At 34.9% G+C, this 20051-nt stretch overlaps 1 protein-coding gene across 1 annotated transcript in view; it reads right to left on the bottom strand.

The window, feature by feature from the left end:
* Positions 1 to 7929: 7929 nt before the first annotated feature.
* LOC144442985 (glycine receptor subunit alpha-2-like) overlaps positions 7930 to 20051 on the bottom strand; it is a 62268-nt gene continuing 50146 nt past the window's right edge. Inside the window, exons 5-8 of the mRNA XM_078132359.1 lie at positions 11377 to 11511; positions 9791 to 10020; positions 8741 to 8862; positions 7930 to 8152 (exon numbers count right to left, since the gene is read on the bottom strand). Coding sequence (XP_077988485.1) covers positions 7930 to 8152; positions 8741 to 8862; positions 9791 to 10020; positions 11377 to 11511 — 710 coding nt within the window. The remainder of the gene's footprint in view (positions 8153 to 8740; positions 8863 to 9790; positions 10021 to 11376; positions 11512 to 20051) is intronic.

Raw genomic sequence — 20051 nt, 5'->3', positions numbered from 1 at the left:
AGAATAGTCATTGACAAGTAAATGGCGTGCGTACACTTCATTTTACTTGACCTTTCTCCCTTGAATATCAACCCTAGCCCATGTGTGAAAAACAAACATTATCTTCGCGTTCTTAAATTTTTTGCAATACTATTATGTGACTTTAACAGTTCGGGAATATATATTTCATCATGAACTCAATACCTCGAGTAAGTATATACACCTTTTAAAAGAGTCGGCATCTTTGAATTGACTTTGAGACAAGCGTATCAAGATGCAATTAGCCTTTGGAAGAAAGGTGTAATCAAAAGTCATTACGGCTATCCTACGATAACCTCTTTTATTATTTCCCGTCGCCGTTGTGACATTTTCTGAATTGAAAGCAATTAATGTTTGAAGTGGCAGAAGGGGCATGTCGTTGACTTATGTCACTGAATAACAAAGTGATTTTACCATGGAAGTCAGTTAAACAGAAAGAAAACATTGTTTGGCGCAACGAATATCTGCTACATGTTATTGTCTGGCTCGATGAATGTCTGCTACATTTTATTGTATGACTCGAAAAATATCTGCTACATTTTATAGTCTTTCTCGTCAAATATCTGTTAGATTTTATTGTCTTGCTCGACAGATGTCTGCTACATTTTATTATCTGGATCAGCAAATGTCCTGCTAACATTACATCGCGTCTGGTACTGAACACAATTGAAACATAATTGTTATATTTAAACTATTACGTAAACCATACCTAAACAGATAAACCTTCGTGGATATTATTGAGATATATATGAAATGGCTACGATGTGCTCATAGATACTGGTAACCCACGCCAAGAAAATCTAGAAATGATGGTAAGATTTTTGTTACACCAGTTGAGGGAAAAAAGAAACAGTATTAGTTTGCCTTAAGACATTTTGTTGAGCCAGACGAAGATTTGTTTCTACTCGACTAGCCACCATTGTAACTGCTGAACTTACATTGACGAAATAAACAGTCACTGGAAAAGCAAGATCATCTACTTCATTTTGCAATTAAATAGTGCTTGTATCTAAAAAGGTTAGACTACTTAAACTTGTCTAATATACGTAAGTGAAAGAAATGATGAAAGAAAGATTATATTCTTATTTTCTATTCTCACTAGTGGCTTCGAGAACCAATCGCTTTCATTTCGACAAAGGCCAGGGTCTTTAATATTTTTATAACGTAATTTGGTGCGGAATTTACCGTTTGATATCTACAGATGTTCCATCGCGACATACCATGGGTCTTACAGCGAGCTTTAATATGATTCAAGGGTATTTTATTAAATCCCCCAAATAATCATATTGTATTTCAGTATGTATAGTAGTAGTTCAATGTTCATAAACGTACTCGCTGAAATAAAAAAGAGAGTGAAGTTTGAATTACGTTGAAAACTGGACGATGTCTTAAAGGGTGGTAAATACAACGCTCATTTTTCATCAGTTTTTCAGGTCGTTTTTATCATTATAAAACCAACTGAGCAAACATGTTAGAGAGAGATAGTTTAAATATAAGGGATTTAGACAGTTGCTTTAATGAGCATCTACACCTCGGAGCTGAACTACAGTGAAACTATAATAAAGTTATAAGTGTCTATACAGACATAAATATATCTCTCTTTCATAACTGTTTGTATCTATTGATGATGGTTCCATGCCCCATCAACCAGGTACATATACTGTCTTTATAATGAACATGAAATAACAGGCTAAATTAACTTGTATTATATATACAATGCAAACATTCAGTTCAGTTGCCTTGTATCTGCCATGGACCATTACTATTACTAACCGACTGGTTTCACTGTGTAGATTATTTCCACCCTTTCCTTGTACGTGAAATCCACCACATTCATTATGTGCAAGATTAGAAGATTATATCCATAGTACGGAGAGTGATTGTTAAGATGTTACCACTAGACCTTTATTCTCATTAATATTTGACAAGTGGTGACAATTTCGTCGCAGAATATTCTTGCAGTTTTGCACGTGAATCAGGTAGTATCATTGTCGGCATGAATGTCAGATTCCTTCTTATTTTTTGTAAATTTGTTTTAGCATGCCGTACCCGATAACGTGAAGAACTTGCTTTTCATCCAGCATACGAAAGAGTGAACTAAACTTGTAGACCACAGAGTTACACAATTGAACACCAGGGGGCGGCATGTTTGTTATTTCTGTACATGTGTTTGTCATCTTCTGTATTTTCGCATCCCAATTATTTATCAAATGTTAGATACATAAGGAAATGCATCATAATAAATTTCCTAATCTCATAGTTACGGTGACATATATTTTTTTATATATTTTTAACATGTTTCCGGATATATCGGACTAATATATAACATCAGTTAAACTCGCCAACTAGGTTATTTACAGCGCAACTGAATCCCCCTACAGATCGCACTTTGAGTGGCATAAAAATATTTCCCTTTTCATTCTTTTTTGTTAATTCTTCCCTAAATAAAATACTGGCATAGCTATATTCCCTTTGTACCGTACTGTGCTCATATGAAGAGCGCCATCTTTAGTCAAGAACCTGATCTGTGTTTGCCAACTGAGAGCAAATTATGTGGTTACTAAAGGTTGCAGCATAACAAGTTAGTTCTTTGAAGTTAAATAATGACCTGAGTGTATGATTGTGGCACTGTGGCGTGAACGCGTATGGCCCTTACGAAACTACTTGTAACTAGGGGAAAAGCAGTTGAGGCAATTGTCTTCTACAAAAGCTACAAATGAATACCGAACTCAAATATTTGAAGGATATGAGACTTAAAAGTTCTCCCAAGGGACTTATGCAAGTGATAAAGACCAGGTACAAACAAGTCGGTACTAAAATATTGACGTATTTAGCAGACTTTGGAAAAAAAGCTACTTCATTCGACCAACTGTATCTAACGACTTATTCCAAGATCGTGATCCACTGATCAGCCACTCTTCTCATTTATCAATTCACAATTCATCATAGAGTTCATTTGCTAGACAATGTTCTCATCAAAGTGATAAAGAATTACTATTATTCACAGGGGTGTAATTGCTCATGTATAGTAAACATGTCTTGGTTTGCTTAACTGCAATAAAATGATGATAAACACTAGTTTGTCTCCTGCGTCTGTTATTAATCTCTGGGGTAGACGCGATATACAGACTTCAAGGTAATGTTCAAAGTAAACATTGTAAATAACACCCCTGCAAAGTAAACATGGTAAGTAACACCCCTTTGTGTATCCAGTAAGGAACCTTTAGTTTAAAGGGAAGGGAGTGATCGTGGAAAGTCGACTCTGGTCTGATGTATAAAATGTGACCTTCTCCTGATTCTGTTTTCTAAAATGTAACCCTCCAACAGTTTTCCGTCTCTAAAACATGACCATTATCACCCTGTTCAAACATTTCGAAAACATTGATTAAAAATGTTGTTAGACAAGAAAAAGGACAGAGTCCAGCATCAATCGTAATGACTCGATCCCACTGCTACCACCACATTGGTAATCTTAAAGGCATTGGTTGTTTCCCACTACAGTGAATCATAAATTTGTGCACTTTTCAAAGTTTCTTTAGTCTGACTCAGTTAAATTCAACTTTTTCGATTATGTATATTTTCATGGTTTTAAAGCATAGATGAAATATACATTGACTGATGTACATGCTTTAAGCGACATATATTGTTTCAGGAGAAAGTCCACGTTTTCGAAAGATCTTCCAAGTTGAAGTCATAATAGACATATCAATGTACTTTTAAATACCTTATAGTATGTAAATGGCAATATATATATATATATATATATATATATATATATATATATATATATATATATATATATATATATATGTACTACGGACAAATCTTACCACTGACTTCCTATATATATATATATATATATATATATATATATATATATATATATATATATATATATATATATATATATATATATATATATATATATATATATATATGTACACTAAATCCAAAGAATGAGGATGTTATAAGTGACGTTACTTAGAGTTTCATGCTTCCTCAGTGATTACCAGACGACTGATAGAATTGAGATTGTTATGGTCGATATGTACATTGGAGACTACTTCGGATTGTTTGTTTGTTAGCATGCTTTTGTCAGCATTGATTGTACATAGTTTCTCAGTTAAACAGAGATTGCAACGTTTCGTCTCATTTTAAATAAACAAGTACAAACATCCGCTTGGGTGATGATATCCCACTCAATACTATATGGTTGTCCATTTCCTTCAAATTCCAAAATTGTTTGTATAGCTCTGTGCTATACTGGAACCTCTTATGGGTAAATGTGTTTGTGGCTTGAGAATTGTTGTTTAAATGTGTTCTGTTAGCCCAAACTACAGAGTTATGTCTTTGTTATTTGATGTGACTTGTGCGCTGTATATTACGTTTGTTGATAGGCAATTGCCGTTGCTCACCAACTACAGAAGTAAACCCCCGTAAGAAAAAGTTTAGTCCGACCATCTTGTTACGCATTATACACAAACAAACATTAAGTGTATGTACCGATTTTGACAATCACTATTTAGTTGTCTGATAATCGCCCGAAGCGTGAAACTCTGTGTAATGACTTATTACATCCTTATTCTTTTGAATGTATGTATGTATGTATGTATATATATATATATATATATATATATATATATATATATATATATATATATATATATATATATATATATATATATATATATGTGTGTGTGTGTGTGTGTGAACACCAAACAAAACTATCATTCATCCTACATTTTCTGCAATCATTGTGAAATTATTTATAGTATTACGTATAGTTTTTGTCTGAACAATTCTATACTTACTTATTTATATTTTAATCTTCATGTATACTTTATTTATTCACGTATCATTCATAATAAGGGCTAGACAATATTCTTAAAAGCATCACGACTAGTATTTCATTGAATTGTAAACTTTACGTCATTTAACAGTCCTGCACACAAAATATGGTGATATGGAACAATAGCAATGGCTCCTGACACATACAGAACTAAGTGTGGCTGATAAGTGCTCAACTTGATACTAGTAACTACCATTATCGCTCTATCAACATGTCCAAAAGGGTACGCAAATATTCCTTATGAGGCAATCATCAAGTAACATCAAGTAACATTTGAAGTCATAATTTTAAACTCAGTCTGTTCAAAAATTCCGACAAACCGTTCTTAGTATGTCGCACGTTTATTGGGATTAAAATATGTTCACCATCACTACAGCTAAAGGTAATAATTTTTAACAGACATACTAATCATTCTGTTCAGATAATATATGAATTGGATGTATATGTACACATGGCGTTCTTGGTAGTAATTCGGGGGTAGTTACCGCCCGATTCACTTAAAAGTATTCCTATAAGCTGTGGATATTAATGTAGTACGATTAATGTCTAGGCAAGCACACGACACCAGAAAATGTTCTTAGCGTGTATTTCTAAAGACTGAAAAAAGACGGTCATCTGGTTCTTGAAGCAAATGTAAGGTATCTTTATTCAAAACGTGGAATGGAAGAAGGGGAGAGAGTACTTTTCATATGGAACCTTATTCTTACTTAATTATTGTCGTGTAAGCGTAAAATATATGAATGTTTGCAACACAGTAATAGGAAGACGGGGCTTTATTCAACTTCTTACCTTAATATACATATCACAGGATATACAAATTCATAAATGTTGAAGAATACATTTACTAAAATCATAACATTTTTTTTGTTGTAGTCTGTCATGAACAACTTGTTCAGGACATTTAAATATAGTCACTAAACTGAAGTACAAGAAGCAAAATGGATATTGGTACAACATAATGCTAGAGTCGACACATGTCAGATAAATCATGCTATGATTGACATATCGTCGGATTTGTAATTATTATGTTGTGCAGATCTATTATTAGTATCTTAGAACCATGGTAGAAACTTAACTTTGAAGTGAAAATTAATTTCAAGCAACCATACAAAATCCACCCCAACTGAGAATTAGGTGTAATTCCGGCAATAGAACTTTCAAATACTCTGGAGGTGTTCTATGGAACAGTCTACCGACAAACACTATTCATACCTTTAGGAATACAACTTACAGAATGGTGTAACTGAATGGCTGTGTAAATATTTCTGTTAACTTTGTTGTGTTCAATTTCTTGTTTTAAACTTTGCTTCCGCATTGTTTGTACATACGTACGTACGTACGTACGTACGTACGTGTGTGTGTGTGTGTGTGTGGTGTTTGTCATGTGTTAATGTGTGTTTACAGGGTCCAGGTGGAAATCAGCTTTGGTTGTTTCCTGTTTTTAAATAAATTTTACTTCTACTATTACTCTTTTTGAGAACATTCTTACAGCATAATTACTATGGGAATATGCATATTAATATCTTGGCTAGCTCGAAATTAGTTTCATAGCACACAACATAAATAGCTATATCACAAAGCTTAGTAGGCATTTGATGAATGATCCTGTTTACATAGCGACATTGTTAACCATAGTAATTTTAATTGAAAAAGGTCTCATCCCGAGACCTGGGTTAGTGGTGATATCACAAATAGCACCAGTAGCGTTGTAGAACAACTGGACAGTTTATGTGTTAATTTATTTAAAGTGTTTATTCACATGTTCAGTCAATCAGTCAACAACTAGCCAGCCAGCCAAACAGACACATGCCATGCCTTAGCCTAGAACACTATTGAACCATATAATAGTTGTGTCAAATAACACCGAATATAGATTAATAACGGTCTCATAAACAAGTGGGTTGGAAATTACCATATTAAAGATTTTAATGGTTTTATTAACTTCAATAAAACAATCAACAGACGACGAAATTATACATTTGTGGTGGGATTATTTTGAATTAAGAAAAATGTTAACACACACAGAGACAGACAGACAGACAGACAGACAGACAGACTTAGACAGACAGACAGCTGACAGACAGACAGACAGACAGACAGACAGACAGACAGACACTTTATCATGCCTATACAACTACTGAACCTCCGCACACTCACGTGAGCGAAAGATCAGTTTCCCTATTGGGCCGAATATATTCATAAATTGTGTACATCACGTGACAGGGAAACGATATTAACTGTCTATACCATATTGCTTGTATCAAAGAACATTAATTATCTATGCATAGGAGCGCATTCAATATATATTATGCCATTTCAGTTCTTACTTCTACGTCAAAAACGTTTCATTTAAAAGTAACCAAGGAAACATACCATAAAATTATATGGAAAGACAAAAACGACTGTAAAATGTGGTATCCAAATATTGTATGACTTATTCAGCTCAAGAACCGAGACAAATAAAGTAACATTGAACCTTCTTCGTCCTAAAATCTAAAAACCCACAGAAATCATCATATGTCATGCTAGATTTATTTAATCAGACGTTTTGTGAATTCAAGCTTAGCACGGTTTGTTCACAAATGCTATGATTCTAGTATAAATATATACAATTGTTTCACGTTGATGATAGGATCTATGTAATGTACATCTCAGGTGCTAAGATAATTGTTTCCAGTCCGCATAGATATTTACTATACGTAACTTTAGTACCTCGTTGAAACGTGTTGTAAAATATTTGTGTAGCTTAAAATGTATATACGAACATACACACAATACTTTTGCACTCATATGTATGTATGTATGTATGTATGTATGTATGTATGTATGTATGTATGTATGTATGTATGTATGTATGTGTGTGTGTGTGTGTGTGTATGTATGTATGTATGTATGTATGTATGTATGTATTTATTTATGTATGTATTTATGTATTTATGTATGTATGTATGTATGTATGTATGTATGTATGTATGTATGTATGTGCAAGCATGAAGTATAATGTATATATATTTACTCGACGTAATTTCTTGGCGTCTGGTAGGAGTGTTAAACACCACATTCTACTCGCTTGTTAGCCATCCATGTAAACTTTCTGCTTTATATATCGGCCAGAAAAACATATTGAATAGGATAAACATAAATGGGAACAACAATCTGGCGAGTTTATCAACCATTGAGGCGCGGTGCTTCCACCTCCTTTGTTGTTTATGATCACCAAGGTCTAACGTTGAATTGAGTGCTTTTTCAACCATAGCTACGTCATTTCCATCTTTCTCCACATCTCTGGGACGTTTCTCCTTTACCTAGGAAAGATAAATAAATATAGACATGAAAATGAGAAACGAGGTGTCGTTGAAGGTGTCAATATCCGTCCGTCTGTCTGTCTCTGTGTGTGTGTGTGTGTGTGTGTGTATGTGTGTGTACACGTATGTGTACTTGCGCTTATGTATACACTATACAGAGGTGTGTATGTACGCATGGAGGCATGTATGTGGGTGTGAGTGTATGCAAGTATGCATGGAGACTATAATTAGTTGGTTAACATATATCCCTAGCCAATTGTTTATGTTAAAGGTAGAACGGTGCCAATTTCTTGATATTGAAAATATAGCTTTCAATATAATTTCCTGTTGTATACCTTTGACATTTTATTCAGACATTGGCTCATGACCCGGATTACTGCTGGCATCGAAAAACATGTGACAAACGAGTGAACATTCGTGAGAGATTTACAGCAAAGATCGCTTATACAGCGATTTGTAGTGTTACAGTAACAGATTTGATTGATGGATACCATTATTCAGAGTACAGGAGATGTGAAATCCTGATTGCTTTTACAAGACATCTAATTCCACAAGGTGGTGGTGGGGCATATTTAATTTTACCTTTGATTTCTTTGTTTTGCCAAGCGTGGAAACAAAGTTGACTAGTGCAAATTCCACAAGTGAACCGAATACAAAGAGTAGGCAGGCCGACATCCATACATCAACAGCCTGCAAGTATACAAAATATTAGATCGTTATAATTACATACCTCGTACTCATGCATGATCGATTTACTTTTTTATAACATGATCTCTTTCTCGAGTATAAGTAAATTTCAGATGTTCATAAAATACGATATTCTACAATATAAAACATAATGATATTTTCTCCCCATCTTACTCGGTGAACATGTCATACATCTATTTTAATAGCCACAGGTCATATATAAAACCTTAAGACGTTGTTCGTTGTCTTGGTAACTATCTATATGGCGTGGGATAAATGAAAAGCCAGTCACTGATTACTTTTTCGTAGAGTTTAGTTATCACTAAAGATGAATTCCCTGACAGTGTTTTCGATAGTTATATATTGTTGACTAAGTTATAACTATCACAGTAACACGGTTGACCTATACAAGTCGTTATACCTTTAAAACTATTTTGTGACACAACAATCCTCGCAAGAATATAATAAATATTTTGAAAAAAAGGAGTAACCCGATAATATGAAGACATTGATTGTAACAACAAGTTCACTTAGTGTTATCTTCGCGTACCTGTCAGATAAATATCTGCAGTATATATGTACAATAAAGGTCTGAACTTTCAACCAGCTTTGCACCTCAGTGGGGGTTTCTGATGGAGATTCACACTCTTAAAAAACACACCAAACTCTGTTACAAATTATATGATTATTACATATGCTTACGGTACATGTTTATTAACCTAAACTAGTGCATTAAGGGTTGCCAAACGGTACTGTACTTTTTAAGAGTGTTCTGTGTCTATTAATTAGAGGGAATGTTCATACTCTTGAGAAAGAGTTTCTTTAATCGGTGGTCCGTAAAGATGTATATCTGGCGCTGACCACCGGAAAACGTGTGGTATGAAAGAAATGCTGAAAATTAGATACTGTTTAAATGTTGTAACAATCTTACCGTGACATAGGACACCTTTGGAAGTTCATCTCTGACTGCAATTGCCATAGTTGTTATTGTGAGTACTGTAGTTATACAAAGAGCAACTCTTGCAGGTGCTGCCTCCGGATTTATCCAGAATGATACCCATGATAACACTACCAAGAGCGAACTCGGTAAAAATGTACTGATGACATAATATCCAATCTTGCGACTGAGCGTAAAGTGTAGTTCTAACGAAGAAAAGTTGCCTGCAAAAAATAGTTATTCTAACTTGGTAAACTCAAATATGTGATGAATGGAACTAATCGGGCGCTTAGCTCATATTTCGCAGTTTATATCTCCTGTGAGTACAACCTTTAAATGTTGTAGTAAAGCAAATCATGACCTCGAAAGAAACGAAATACACATGGGATAGTTTAATAATTCAAAGCTTACAATGATAGTGGAATATATTACATTGATTTTTTATTTGAGGTACTCAAGTAATATAGATAAAAACCAATATGACCATAGGCATGAATAAATATGAATAATGAATATGTTTTCATGAAATATGTAACACTTTTGTCAACACTAAAGCGACCCGGTGGACTAATGCCATATATAGTTTAATTATGTACCTTAATGTTGCCACCCATGCTTTCCCTCTGGTGACCCCCCCCCCCCCAGATATTCTCTCTTTCTACTTTATCAACCTTTCCAATCATGCAATTGATATAAATAACAATAATCATTGCTTTCCCAATTCGACATACTGCATAACCCAAGATTTAGCTAAAATCATGTTATTTTACAACTCTGTTCAACAAATACATTGATTCTACGTTTACTTAATTACATACCTTCAACATTATAAAGTGCCTCAAAAATGTTATATTACAACGTTTGTTTAACATTTTAGTATTCGCATGTGTAATAGGGAGAGAGGTATACTCTTACGGATTGTTTGCTGTTGATTTACATGTCATTGTCTATCAGTTCCTGTTCACTGAATCACATACATTGCTTAAACGGTCTTATGAACATAACATGGATGAAATGTCATCGGATAAGCTGAAGGCCTATGATTATATTTTTGTAACAATGACTGTCCGAAAATTAATTGAACACAGTTAAAAACTTTTTTTTTCGTAAAACAACGAAACAGATATAGAGTAAGATTTGTTTTTCAATTTCAAATAAAATATTCATAAAACCGACCTTTCCGCATGTCCAACAAAAAGTAGGTATACCCTTAGCTACCACATTTCATAATTTAATAATTTCAAATTCCCAGGTACCATCAACGATCTCCCCTTAAAACATTACCTCTCTTTGTTTCACAGTCATGGTTATGACTTTTTATGGTACATGATCAAACATTACGACAGAAAAAAAGGCTCTAAAGTCGGTCCTATAAAAGCATCAGTCATGACAAATCGATTTTGTCGAATAGTATTCAGAATATCCTCAATCAGCATTTATCACCGCAATCGGAACATATATAATTAATAATTGACAATTTCTGTTATATTACATTGATAACGTCAGGGGTTAGACCATATTTATGACCATGTAGGTCTTTGTTACCTTATGAATAAACAGACCATTAAAACTCATAATACCTGTAGGATATCTGTGAATGACCTCCAGGGTCTCCTCGTCTTGTATTTCAAACTGTTGAAGTTCAAGGTCGTCTTCTCTCTGAATAGGGATATCTTCCTTCCAGAAGAACAGCATTTCTTCTACTTCGTAACTATCTATGAGGAGGAGAAAACGTTAAAGTATTAATGCATTCAATTATTACACGCCTAAGTGATTGAAATGATCGCAGACCGCCTTATTTTCTTATATCTGGGCAACTACTACAGCTTTGATTAGTATATTTAAATGGGTATAAATGCTATTTGTTTGTGTACGTGTGTATACGCGTGCGTATGTATGTATGTATGTATGTATGTATGTATGTATGTATGTATGTATGTATGTATGTATGTATGTATGTGTGTGTGTGTATATGTGTGTGTGTATGTATGTATGTATGTATGTATGTATGTATGTATGTATGTATGGATGGATGGATGGATGGGTGGGTGGGTGGGTGGGTGGGCGGATGTGCGTGCATGCATGCATGCATGCATGCATGTATGTATGTATGTATGTATGTATGTATGTATGTATGTATGTATGTATGTATGTATGTATGTATGTGTGTGTAGATGAATGTATGTATGTATGTATGTATGTATGTATGTATGTATGTATGTATGTATGTATGTATGTATGTATGTATGTATGTATGTATGTATGTATGGTTGAATGTATGTATGTATGTATGTATGTATGTATGTATGTATGTATGTATGTATGTATGTATGTATGTATGTATGCAGATTCTAAAAGGGCAATTCTTACCACTCGACCATCATGGCTTCAGCGAACGACGTAAGGATTTTAGCAATTGTCATATGTCAAAAGGTTCATTAGCTGTTTTAATCATATGAAGTAAATGTTAAATAACATACGCATCAACGTCCACCTCTCCATCCGCTCATCACGTATTGTGAAGGTTTCAAGGTTAACTCATATCACCTATCCAACTGATTAAATTACATCTGTAATTTATTTTACTGTTGTAAATAATGTTATTTAAATCTGTATTCTGCCAAGGTATATGACAATTGAGTGTATTGATTGTACACGTATTTTCACTTAGAAGACTGTTGGTTAACAATTATGCACTGAAGCATAGACCCTATAGGAAAGTAGGGTCTACGATTGAAGGCTATCATTTACAGTTTTCCAAATAATAAATAAAGAGTTCGAGTGCATCATCACCTCCATGTTGTAGGTATCATAATATATTCTCATTACAAGATGTGACCTACTCATTATTTACGTACACAACCTAGACGTACATTGATATGCATAACAAGCATCGCGTCAGCTGTTAACATATGACTAGACTGACAAACGCAATCCTAAATGAGTAAACACGATGGCTATGCTTGACTGACTTGTTGATTAACGAGGACGTGTGTTACATCATCGTGTTCTTATCGATCCTATAAAGCATGAAAAGATATATCTATGACAGCAATGCTATTATACCAGCGGCAGTCGCCGACCTCCGACCGAGAGCGTTATAGTATGAGACTTAGAACGTATAATATGATCCTTTCCACTGGGTAAACTTTAATTTATCTTTTCACTGTACCCAATACAAAAATCGCGAGACGGTAGACGATTATATTTTTATATTTTGATGCTTTAAGCCATCAACGGGTAAACTTTCATCATGACAAATATTGCTTTTGTAAACATAGCCAATGTTTTCATTCCATCTACTCGTGATGATAGTGTTTGTTTACGAAAACTACCTTGTCCTAATCAATACATTCAATTGTCATATATCTTGGCAGAATACAGATTTAAAAAAACATTATTTACAACAGTAAAATAAATTACAGATGAAATTAAATTATGACTGTAATCAGTTGGACAGGTGATATGAACCATAATGCAATGCCAATATTTGCATATTCATATATGCAAATTAGCACGACATTTTCCTATGTCCAGGGAATCACTTGATCGCACAGCTCATGAAAGTATGACTACATATCTAGAGAACGGCAGACATGCTCGTGCAGATATCTCGTGTATACCACAGTGGCTCCCATGAGTCACGGGATCCTGTAATAGCACCATTTATGACTGTAAAGTTATCCATGTAAGAGGTGGATATAGTTCATGTGCCTCTTCTACTGGTTTTGTTTATTTCTGAGCACCATTTCATCTTCGCTTCTACATGTATTTATTTAAATAGTGTGTGCTCATAAAGGAGCCGGATTGCCTATGGGTGTATTTATTATTATTTCAACAATCTGCCATACAACTAGACAAAGACTACGGCAATACAACGTCGATAGAGAATGTATGTTATACATTACATTAATATTCCGTACAAGTATGTAGCAGAAAAAGTAAAGTCTTGGCTATTTATGAGCATAATATCGCAAATAGACATTCGTATTCTTTCACCTTGGTACGAACTGGAGAGCAAACCGGTTAGAGTCAAGCCATGAAATACACGATCAATCATTTTCTCACATTAACTTGGCACTAATTAAGAAGGAAAAATGACACGTAATTTCGATGATGTATATTTTATATCAGAAAGTTGTCAGTGAGGGAATGACTTTTTTTCGTCTTTTTAGATGTAATGTGACCTATGATATAAACTTGTCAGTGTTGATCATGCAAATACTATGACATAATTCTATAATTACATTTAATATTCTCGTCAATAATCGAGTTAATTTGTGTAAATAATAAGCCTTGTCACAGTCGTCGATTCGTCACTCCCTGTAGGTTGTATTGTCACAGGTGGCTGTGAACAACTTCCTAGCCTATTCCATTATTGATGTCTATCAGATCAGCAACGTTAAAACGAAAAAAAGTTGAACCTACTAGGCAGCAGTGAGTGGGTTCACTAGGCAACTTCAGTTAAACGAGTTAAAGTGTATAACAATACAAGCAGTCGACAATTAAATTAACGGCAGTACCCAACCAAGGTCCGAATCGCAGAGTAGCAAGTACTATATATTCGTAAATGGGGTACTTGAAGATTCAATCAATCAATCAATCGATCGATCAATCTATCTATCAATCAACCAACCAACCAACTAACCAGCCAACCAATCAATCAATCGATCGATCGATCAGTGCCATTTAAAAGAAACTTCTATGGAGTCAAAAAATTTTCCAATAACGCAAAAAGAAGAGCTAATCCATACCGAATATTTGTTTGCAAAGATGTAATCTACATTTCGTTCCTCGGAATGAATTTATTCAGCACCGTTGAGGCATTATTGCCTCGAAAACACTTCATCTGTGACTGTTTAAACAATTCAAGGGTATGACGTTATTGATAACATTCAAAAGTATATCAATTTCAGTCAATATATTTTATCAAAGATCGGGACACCTGTAGAGCGTTCACCAATTCATAGATAGCCACTTTTTCAAAGTATATATCATGAATATCAGCTCGTGATGCTTCAAACCCCTTGACCCCATTGTAAGTTATATAGACGATATAATATAGCACATATTTGGAATTCTCTTGTATGAAGATCTAGATAATCTTGCTAAACTTCAGTTATTTGAGTTGATTTCCAGACATATTGTGAGAGGTAACGTTCTTCAAATTAAAGATTTGTAGATCAACTTTGATGATAAACTCTAAAAATAATTTAGTGCACGATTCAAATATCTCACTTTGTAAAAGTGTCAGCGTCCGATCAAGTATGGTAGGGCATAACAGATAAATGGCTATAATTGTTGTAATGGACGGATGATACTAATTGACAGACAAAACTAAGCGAGTTAGTTAGCAGGTGATGTATCTAACGACCAAAATTAAATTGGGGAAACCGGGATATAATCATTAAATATGTCTTCTAACAAGAAAAGAAATGATACAGTTTTAAATATAGATATTATGGTATAATTGTCTTGCATAATGACATGCGAATGTTTATTTAATGTATTTTCAATTACATTCATTTCTTACATTCAGATAAGGGAGCTGGGCATATTTTCATAAGAGGGATGTAATGAAATATACATGCACATCGTCAATGCACTTTAATCATGAAGAGAATATAAAGGTATACATGTATATGTATGATAGCAAAGTGTTTCTGGTCCAGGAAATAATCATCGCGACAGAGCCTAAGTCAACACATCTACTAAATGTCATAACATTCACTGTATAAAAGGCACATTTGATTATATTGTTTGTTTTGAGACAAAAATATCTACTCGTGTATGACGTGTTATTCTTTCTCTACACTTAAATGTAATATCTCTCATATTGAATATTACAATCGACCTGTAGAGACTACGTCTTTATGTCGATCATATGCTTCATTTTTGTTGAAATCATTAATTGTGACAGATTGTACGGTGTAGTATACCCATGGGGATAATGTAAAAAGAATCCATTTATTCGAAAAGGATCTGTGACGTCCTTATAAGCTTCTCAAAACATTCCACCTTCAACACCCACAAATATTCACTCTATATTGTACGTGGTCCTAGCGACAAAATTGTTATAAAAGAGGAACTTATAGTCGCTGTCGGTAAAATACACGGATCAAGCGACAGAAGCTATGTTCAATGACAAAAATGTCGTATTGTATGATAAAAACCCCCAAAAAACTAAGTATAATAATTTGTTTATTACTTGCCAAGGCCTCCGGCCCACAGACAACATAAGAAATGAACACAGATATCAAAGCCAAACTAATTAATATAGTTTCATTTTTCAAAGGGATACTAGCTCTTAAAGTTTTGCCAGATTCACAACCTATCGTAGTCAAACTTTGATATGACACAACAGAATAAAAATAACTTAGAAGAGATACAGACACACTATTTCCAATGGCAAGAACTAAGTACTATTATGCACGTATAAATATACACATTTGTTAATTAAAGTAAAGAGATGACTAACTGCAACATCATTATATCTGGAAAACCGCAGATTTTATTAAGCCTCAAATAAAGTAATTATTCATGTACGAACAAAATGTACCAATAATTTATTATATCATTAAACTAATAACTAAAGGCACCTATAACCCTTATTAGGCTCACGTGTCCATCACGTGTACTGAATAGCGAGTCAATATGTTTACAAAGACTGAAGCGTGCAGTCAAAAATTCCAGGTAATATTTTCAAGTTGTGTTTGGAACAAAAGTTAAATTGAATACTATGGTTTACCAACACTTGAATTCCATTTGAATACAATTAATATGACACAATCCTACCCTGTCCATCCCGGTATCTTACTTCAACTTATGATGTACGGGTGTTCTTACAGACTCCGATGATACTGTATGCGATATAAGCTTATAATCTTACTGTTGGCATTATTGATCGACTAGGTATGCTCTATCGACAACGTATATTGCTTACATAATATACTCTCAGATAGTGATGTATGTTTATGTACGTAATTGTGGACTGAAATACTACGGATCGGTTATTCCGTCTTCGAAATGTCACTTGTTCATAACAGAATGTACTTCTGTAACACCTTTTCAAAGATTGATATTTACTGCAATGGCTTATGTTTTAGTCTGCAAATCTTTGAGTATGACAGTCGTTATTTTTTACTACTTTACATTATTACACCGAGACCTGAGGTACCACAACGCTCATTTACCTACACAACTCTTCTCTAAATATAAGACAATGTGTCACAGTTGACAAATTGCAGTGATTTCGCTAGATGGATCATGCTCACAGATGCGTGTTGAGTGGATAATATATTACGCTGATAAATATATCGATGCGAACTGTTAAGGTTTTGGGGTAGTAAAATATTCAGGGAAATCGTGAACGAAAATATATCTTTACATTTAGTCGATTGAATGCTTCGGTAAAGTATAATTGTAAATAAATTATTCCTTTCAAACATTGTGACCTTGACTATATCACATTTAGATATAAAAGGTGCCGTTTGAAGATGTTTGGCTGTGTAACGTTTTAAGGAAGGTATGCTGGAAGTATTGTAAACCATTTCATGGAAGTAAAGAGGTTGCAGAAAACAATGGTTTTCAGAAGTGACATGTTCACGTCATATGTAATAAATGATAATCTTACAGTCAATGTATAAACTGACATTGTTAAAGGCACACTTTGAATCAGGATTACAATTTAAAAATGGGAAAGGTTCGCCCAGAAAAATAACTATCCCATGTATTACCATACATACCATTATATAAATATATATATATATATAATATATATATATATATATCGTCAAGAATATATCGTCAGCCATCGGCCGTAGAATTTCCGACATATCATCCGACGAACACATCTTCAACCAGGCAGCCCCACTATACCAAAATGCACTAAAAACCAGCGGCTACAAAGAGAACATCACGTACACCAGCACCCCGCCACAGAAAAACAAGAAAAACAGAAATAGAAACACCATCTGGTTCAACCCACCATACAGCAAAAACGTAGCCACCAATGTAGGCAAACGATTCCTCACCCTAATCGCAAAACATTTCCCAGAAGACTCCAAGTTACACAAAATATTCGACAGAAACAATGTCAAAGTCAGTTATAGCTGCATGCCAAACATGGCTACCATAATCAAAGCGCACAACGCCACCATCTCCAACAACGAAACCAAACCCACTCAAAAAACATGTAATTGCAGACAGAAAGACACCTGCCCTTTGAACGGCGAATGCCAAACGGAAAATATCGTATACCAAGCCACTGTATCACCCCAATATGTAATAATCAACCCAATATGTAATACTAACCCAATATGTAATAACGCCTTAACCCAATATGTAATACTAACCCAATATGTAATAACACCTTAACCCAATATGTAATACTAACCCAATATGTAATAACGCCTTAACCCAATATGTAATACTAACCCAATATGTAATAACATCTTAACCCAATATGTAATACTAACCCAATATGTAATAACATCTTAACCCAATATGTAATACTAACCCAATATGTAATAACATCTTAACCCAATATGTAATAAACCTAAACCAATATGTTTTATCACTTAACACAATATGTTTCACTAACCCAATATGTAATAATACTGTCGCACTCGAGCCCCGTGCGTGCTATTTGTCTACCGTGAGAACTTATTCGAATCCCCGTCCCACCAGCAAATAGCCCCGTGAGTTCAAGTCCACGTAATATCTGTTCAGTAAGTATGGAGCGATCGGGGATCGCAGCAAGGTTAACGTCTCGCACCCCAATAAATTACACTTAACGAGCAGAACGCACAGCAAGTACGTTTCAGACTAACCGTCACTTTTATTTCAGACTAAAGGATAACACAAGACAGCAGTTTGGTACGTCAGGGACAGAGGTCTAGTTTTGTATTGACAAGGCCCAGTTTCCCACTATACAACTCGCAACTCGTGCAGCATCTACCACAGTCACATATACGAACCAGGCCGACGGGCTAACCAGTGTAGCTTACCGGGTCAGTGAGTGTGGAGAAGTCGGCTACGAAATAGCGAAAGTACGGAGTACTCTCTCCCCGAAATTACAGCATCCAGTGAGGCCCCAGGTTGACTAACGAAATCTCAGAAACTCTCCCCTTTTTATACACTAAAACCCCGCCAAAATTAAGCTAATGAACTACAAATAAGACTCATGTTTCGAGGCCGTATTCCATATTTGGGAATAGCGGGAAAATATACCCCATGTGACCTGCCTACTTGGCTGAAGGTTACCGTGTAGCCGACTTCCAGTGTTACTCCCGGTCAAACTCCACGTCGTAATTACTGTAGGAAACAACGGAAAACAACCTAACACTATATACTTGGCTTAGGATATCATCCGACCGCCACAATACCTTATACTAGTATGAAATACTAACCCAATATGTTTTGACACTTAAGTCAATTTATTTCACTAACCCAATATGTAATAACACGTTAACCCAATATGTAATACTAACCCAATATGTAATAACACCTTAACCCAATATGTAATACTAACCCAATATGTAATAACGCCTTAACCCAATATGTAATACTAACCCAATATGTAATAACGCCTTAACCCAATATGTAATACTAACCCAATATGTAATAACGCCTTAACCCAATATGTAATACTAACCCAATATGTAATAACGCCTTAACCCAATATGTAATACTAACCCAATATGTAATAACACCTTAACCCAATATGTAATACTAACCCAATATGTAATGACATCTTAACCCAATATGTAATAAACCTAAACCAATATGTTTTATCACTTAACTCAATATGTTTCACTAACCCAATATGTAATAATACTGTCGCACTCGAGCCTCGTGCGTGCTATTTATCTACCGTGAGAACTTATTCGAATCCCCGTCCCCGGCACCAGCAAATAGCCCCGCGAGTCCAAGTCCACGTAATATCTGTTCAGTAAGTATGGAGCGATCGGGGATCGCAGCAAGGTTAACGTCTCGCACCCCAATAAATTACACTTAACGAGCAGAACGCACAGCAAGTACGTTTCAGACTAACCGTCACTTTTATTTCAGACTAAAGGATAACACAAGACAGCAGTTTGGTACGTCAGGGACAGAGGTCTAGTTTTGTATTGACAAGGCCCAGTTTCCCACTATACAACTCGCAACTCGTGCAGCATCTACCACAGTCACATATACGAACCAGGCCGACGGGCTAACCAGTGTAGCTTACCGGGTCAGTGAGTGTGGAGAAGTC

Source organism: Glandiceps talaboti, chromosome 12 (assembly GCF_964340395.1).
Source record: "Glandiceps talaboti chromosome 12, keGlaTala1.1, whole genome shotgun sequence".
In the NCBI taxonomy this organism is placed as follows: domain Eukaryota; kingdom Metazoa; phylum Hemichordata; class Enteropneusta; family Spengelidae; genus Glandiceps; species Glandiceps talaboti.
Note: the sequence above shows the minus strand (reverse complement) of the source record. Positions and strands in the feature narration are given on the sequence as shown.